This window comes from Apteryx mantelli, chromosome 3, assembly GCF_036417845.1.
Source record: "Apteryx mantelli isolate bAptMan1 chromosome 3, bAptMan1.hap1, whole genome shotgun sequence".
NCBI lineage: Eukaryota > Metazoa > Chordata > Aves > Apterygiformes > Apterygidae > Apteryx > Apteryx mantelli.
This window is the reverse complement of record NC_089980.1, coordinates 38,945,338-38,950,421: the sequence shown is the minus strand read 5'-3', so window position 1 is coordinate 38,950,421 and position 5,084 is coordinate 38,945,338. Positions and strand designations below refer to the sequence as shown.

Sequence of the window (5,084 nt, the reverse complement as noted above, 5' to 3'; positions counted from 1 at the left end):
CCCCCAAAGCTGCTATGAAATACTCAAAATAGCTTTTGCATAAGATAACTACAGTCGCACCCTAAGCTTTTTTTTTCTTTTTCTTTTTTTTTTCTATCGCTGAGGTCCCTTTTGAAAACCTAGCACGTCAGATCTTGACAGCTAAGTTTGTGCAAGGAACACCGAGTCAAGGAAAATAAAAAGGAGAGAGAGAGAAAGGGTGGGAGGGAGATAGACGGGGGGGAGAAAGAAAGAAAGAATAGAGCAAATATCATATACAAGCATTTCTACACATATATTACAAACTGGGAAAATGACCGCATCATTAAGATATACATAATTCATATAAAATTTTGAAATAAAAATAAAAATCTGTTACAGTCATAACTATTCTTTTTCCACATTTATAACCAGTACCCACACAGGCAGTGACAGAAGTGTAGAAAAAAAGGTGCTTACGAATAAAATGATTGTCTGCTGAACAAAAAAACAGAAAATTGCATCTTGGCTGGACCATCACTTGGACTTAAAAAAAAAAAACAGAGAGAAAGGGAAAGGGAGAGAGAGAGAGAGAGAGAGAGAGGACCAACAAAAAGGCGATAAACATTTGTTATTTCCCTCTTCAAGGAGTTCCTTTTTAAATTTTTTTTATTTTTGCTTTTTGTACAAATTCGATCGGAGTTTGTGTTTGTTTGTTTGCTTTCCTTTACTATAGAGAATATTTTTTCCCAGATACAAATTTAATCATCATCATCATGCAAGTGGGTGAAATGCGTCCATGGAAAAGCGCAAAGGAGAAATCGTGCTTGTCCTAAAAAGAATACAATTGTCACTTTTGCTTGGTTATTTTTCCTTTTTTTCCTTTTTATATATATAATAATTATTATTCCCCCCCCCTCCCCGCAACAGCACCAGCGTTTGTGACTGTTGAAGTTTTAGCTCCATCTCTTGGTGGTGGCGTTGGCTGCCGGTGGCGGTGGCGGATCCTCTGATCCCTGGCTGTTTGTTTGCTATTCTGGCTGGGTCGGGTTTGGCCTTTCCTTCCCTCCTCGCTGTGTGTGTGCGTGCGTGCGTGCGGGTGTCCTGATCCTAGGTTGCCTCGTTTTGTTCTGCTCGGGTCGGGGAGAGGGTGCTTGGCTGTCTGGGGCTGGACTTGTGTTTGTTTGTTTGTTTGTTTCCGATATCATACATCACATTCCGAGTCGCTGGAGGTTACCGAGAGGATGGAGGTGCCCGTCTCGGCTCTTTCTGTCAGGCTGGAGACGCTGGTGGTCGGGCTGGCCGCCGTGGACGGGGACTCGGCCGCGCCGTGCGCCGGGCAGCCGGGCTCGGCCAGGGCCCGCATGCCGCTCTGTCCTATCGCCTGGTGCTGGAGCCTGCAGCGCGCCGGGAGACAAAACACAGCACAGCCCCGCTGAGAGCGCCCGCCGCGCCGCGCCGCGCCGCGCCGCCCGGGCCCGGGCCCGCCGAGCCCCGCCGAGCCCCGCCGAGCCCCGCCGCCGCCGCCGCCGCCGCCGCCGCCGCCGCCGCGCGCAGCCGCCCGCCCGCCGATCCGCGCCGATCCGCGCCGATCCGCGCAGCCGCCCGCCCGCCCGCCCGCCGAGGTGGCGGCGCGCACGGCGGCGCCCAGCGCGGCGACCGGCGGCGTCTCGGCGGCCGCTGCCCTGCGGCCCGCGCAGCCCGCCGAGCCCCTTCCCCTTCCCCGCATCCGTCCCTGCTGCCGCCGCGGAGCCCCGGGAGCCGCCGGCCTGGTGGGAAAGAGGACGGTGCTTGCGAGCTGCCCAAGCGCAGCCGCCGCGCAGCGCTGCAAAGCCCCCTCCGAGCGGGAGAGGACTGCGCGGGTCCCGGCTCGGCTGCCCTGCCGAAGACGTATTGGAACGTTTTCCGGTGGACAGAGATTTACCTCGGGCTCTGCGGCGGGACTGGGGGAAGCTACTGGCCCAGGGACGCGACGCTACGGATGAGATAAAAAAGGACGATTGTGGAGCACAGCATTTCTCTCCGCTCTAAATCTAAGTCCCTTTTCCGTTTGAAAGCCAAAATAAGATTTAAAGTGCTTGTCCTTTCAGTGTCAACACTTGAGGGTGTATTGTTGCGGTACATTTTTTAAAAGAGGCGATAAATAATTTTCAATTTCACTATCGTGTTGTGAATATTCCTCTGTACCCGCTTATTCTGCTCAAAACTCAGCGTAAGCATAATTCAGACATTAGGGGAAGGGGCTAATAGTCCTGGACTGAACAGCCAGACACAACCTATAGCACCTAACACTGCCACTGTGAATCAAAATACACTCCTCTCCGAACTGATTCTCAACACGGTATTTTCTATTTCACTGCCCACGACGAGCAGAAAAATGTAGCCATTTTATTCTACATTTCTCATTATTTTAAGCTGTCTAATTTCAGCGTCTTTGATTTTTCTCCTATTTACAATTCCGGGTGCATTCATCTGCTGTCAACAGCGTTGAGTCAACAAAAGCATCCGTAGGCAACTTCTGTTTATTTACAGTCCTAAGCTGATCTGCTTTCCATTTAATGGAAATTAAATGGCGAGGCACTTTTAGGTTGCATTTCTCCTACAGAATCTTGAATCAATGCTATAATTAGGAGGAATTTGGGAGACATAATTTAAAAGAAAAAGAAGTTTTGTTTACACACTTCCAGTGGTAGCCAAACTTAAATTAAAATTAAAACAGTTCGTCAGGCGGGATTAAGGGCCTATTTTCAATTGCAAAATAACTTTTACGGAGGATGGCGAGAAAAAAAAAAAGGAGAGAGGCTCGCTTTTACCACGGCAAATCAGAAATTAAAAAAAAAAACACCGAGAGACGTATAAATGAATGCAAGTGCAAATGCACAGGGAGCACACGACCGCAGGGCCGGGTCGCCATGTGGTGTAAACAGAGGGACGGGGACGGGAAAAGAGAGCTTTCCCGACCTCCGGGAGCCTTTTCTCCATTTTTCCTGCCGAGACAAGGGGTCCGGGGGATGAGGGGGTGCGCTCGCACCCCGGTGCGTGCAGAGGGACACGAAAAATTGCAGGGGGGCTGCCCGCTCCGCACAGCCCCGCTCGCAACCGCACCGCCGGGCGCGGGTCTGCGGCGGCGGGGAGCCGCGCCAGAGCCGCGCAAACCCCGCGGAAGCAAAAGCAAACCCGAACCGCGCCGGCCGCCGGCTCCGGGGGTCGCAGGACGCGGCCCCCGGCGGAGGGAAGGGAGAGCCGGGCTCTGGCCCGCGGGGAGCCGCTGGCTCCGAGCCGCACACACACACACAACCACACAACCACACACCCCCCCCGCCGAGGTGCCCGCGGCCCGGGCGCGCCCAGCCCTGCCCGCGCCCCGGGAGCCCCTGGACACCGGCGCAGGGCTCGGGCCGCGCCGGGAAACTTTGGCCCGCGCCCGGCCCTGCCGCACCGCTGCGCTGCCGCGGAGAGCTGCGCCCGGCAAGGGGCACCGCCTGCCCTCGGCCGCCGCGATGAAGGGGAGGAGGAGGAGGAGGAGGAGGAGGAAAAGGGCAGGCAAACGCGCACTCCCGGCTCGGCGGCCGCGCCGCCGCTCCCCGCCGCTCCCGCTGCCCCAGCGGGGCCCCGCGGCCCCCACTGACCTGTTTTTAGCCGCCGCTGCTCTGTCTCTTTGCCTTCGGTTTTTGAACCAGTTGCCTACTTGCGTGGGGGTGAGCCCCGTGGCCTGAGCCAGTTCCCTTTTCTTGCTGGGGTTGGGGTAAGGGTCCTGCAGGTACCACTCCCTCAGGAGGCTGCGAGTCCTCTCCTTGAAGCAGTGCGTCTTCTGCTCTCCATCCCAAATGGTCCTGGGCAGCGGAAACTTCTTCCTCACCCTGTATTTATCAACCGGCCCGAGCGGGCGACCCCTTAGCTTCTCGGCCTCCTGGTAGTGCGCTTCTAGCCACATGGCCTGCAACTTGCCGTGAGACTCCTTGGTGAATTTGTGGTTCTCCAGGATGTGGTAGAGGTCTCGGAAGTTGCCCGTGTGGAAGGCGACCACGGCCCGGGCCCGCAGGATGGACTCGTGCTTGTTGATGGCCTCGCATGCCCCCGGCGCCACCGGCAGCGACCAGAGGAACCTCCCCAGCCTCTCTATGTCTCCGGTCTCCTCCAGCGTCTCGCAGACGCTGGCCACTTGCTCCGGGGAGAAGTTGAGTGTGGGCAGCTGAAACATTGACAACTCTTCGTGGGGTGCCCGGGAGCTGCCGCCTCCGCCGCCGCCGGCCCCGGGGCTGCAGCCCGAGCCGCTGCCGCTGCCGCCGCCGCCGCCGCCGCCGCTGGCGAGAAGGAGGGAGCGGTTGTGCGGGTCGGCGGCGAAGTTTGGCAGGAAGAAATGGGTGGGATAAAGCTCTAGCGGGGACCTGAACACCATGGGATGACCGGGGAGAGGGGGAGATAAATCAAGGAGAAAAGAAAGAAAGGGAGGAAGAAGGGAGGAAAGGGCACACGCACCGCGCACGCATCCACACCCGCACACGCACACACAGCCACATAGAGGCACGGGGGCACACACACACACACACACACGCTTACACACACACACACACACGCACACGCACGCACACTCACACTCACACTCACACACACCCGGCCCCGCGCCGCCGCCGAGTCAGGATTCAGTGATTCAACAGCAATCGCCCTAATGACAACAGCCTCATAATATCTCCCCTAAATCCACAGTGAGTGCAGCACTGAAACATTTTGTTTCGCTTTTCTATTGGTCTCCCGAGTGTCGTTGTGGCGTTGCCATGGCACCCCCTGCCAATCACTGTCAGGCCTGCCAATCATTACTGAGTACGTAAGAAAGGTTTTTACCACTTCGCCCAAATGCACGGGGGGGAGGGAAGCAGGGTGGTTGGTGGAAAAGCGTGTTTTTTTTTTTTTTAATCTTTGCAACTCCTAATCTCAGCACTTCCCCTTCTCCCTGTCTCTCCCCCCTCCCTCTTCACACCCCTCCTAAATAAGGGATCAAATAATGCGAAAAGCAGTGTGCACATATTTGTTGAATGGGATGAGCAATTAGAGGGTGGAATATTATTGTGATCTTAACGAGTCTCGTTAAAGCTAAAGGAGATATGGGGGGAAAGTAAATGGGCCAG

The 5,084-nt window shown here is 55.8% G+C and overlaps 1 protein-coding gene across 1 annotated transcript; it reads right to left on the bottom strand.

Annotated features, from left to right (window-relative positions):
- Nucleotides 1-688: 688 nt before the first annotated feature.
- Nucleotides 689-4,357, bottom strand: SIX3 (SIX homeobox 3). Its single transcript, XM_067294705.1, has 3 exons — nucleotides 3,588-4,357; nucleotides 1,196-1,355; nucleotides 689-790 (listed from the first exon to the last, which is right to left on the bottom strand). The coding sequence occupies exons 1-3, from the start codon at nucleotides 4,355-4,357 to the stop codon at nucleotides 689-691; spliced, it is 1,032 nt and encodes a 343-aa protein (XP_067150806.1).
- Nucleotides 4,358-5,084: the final 727 nt, after the last annotated feature.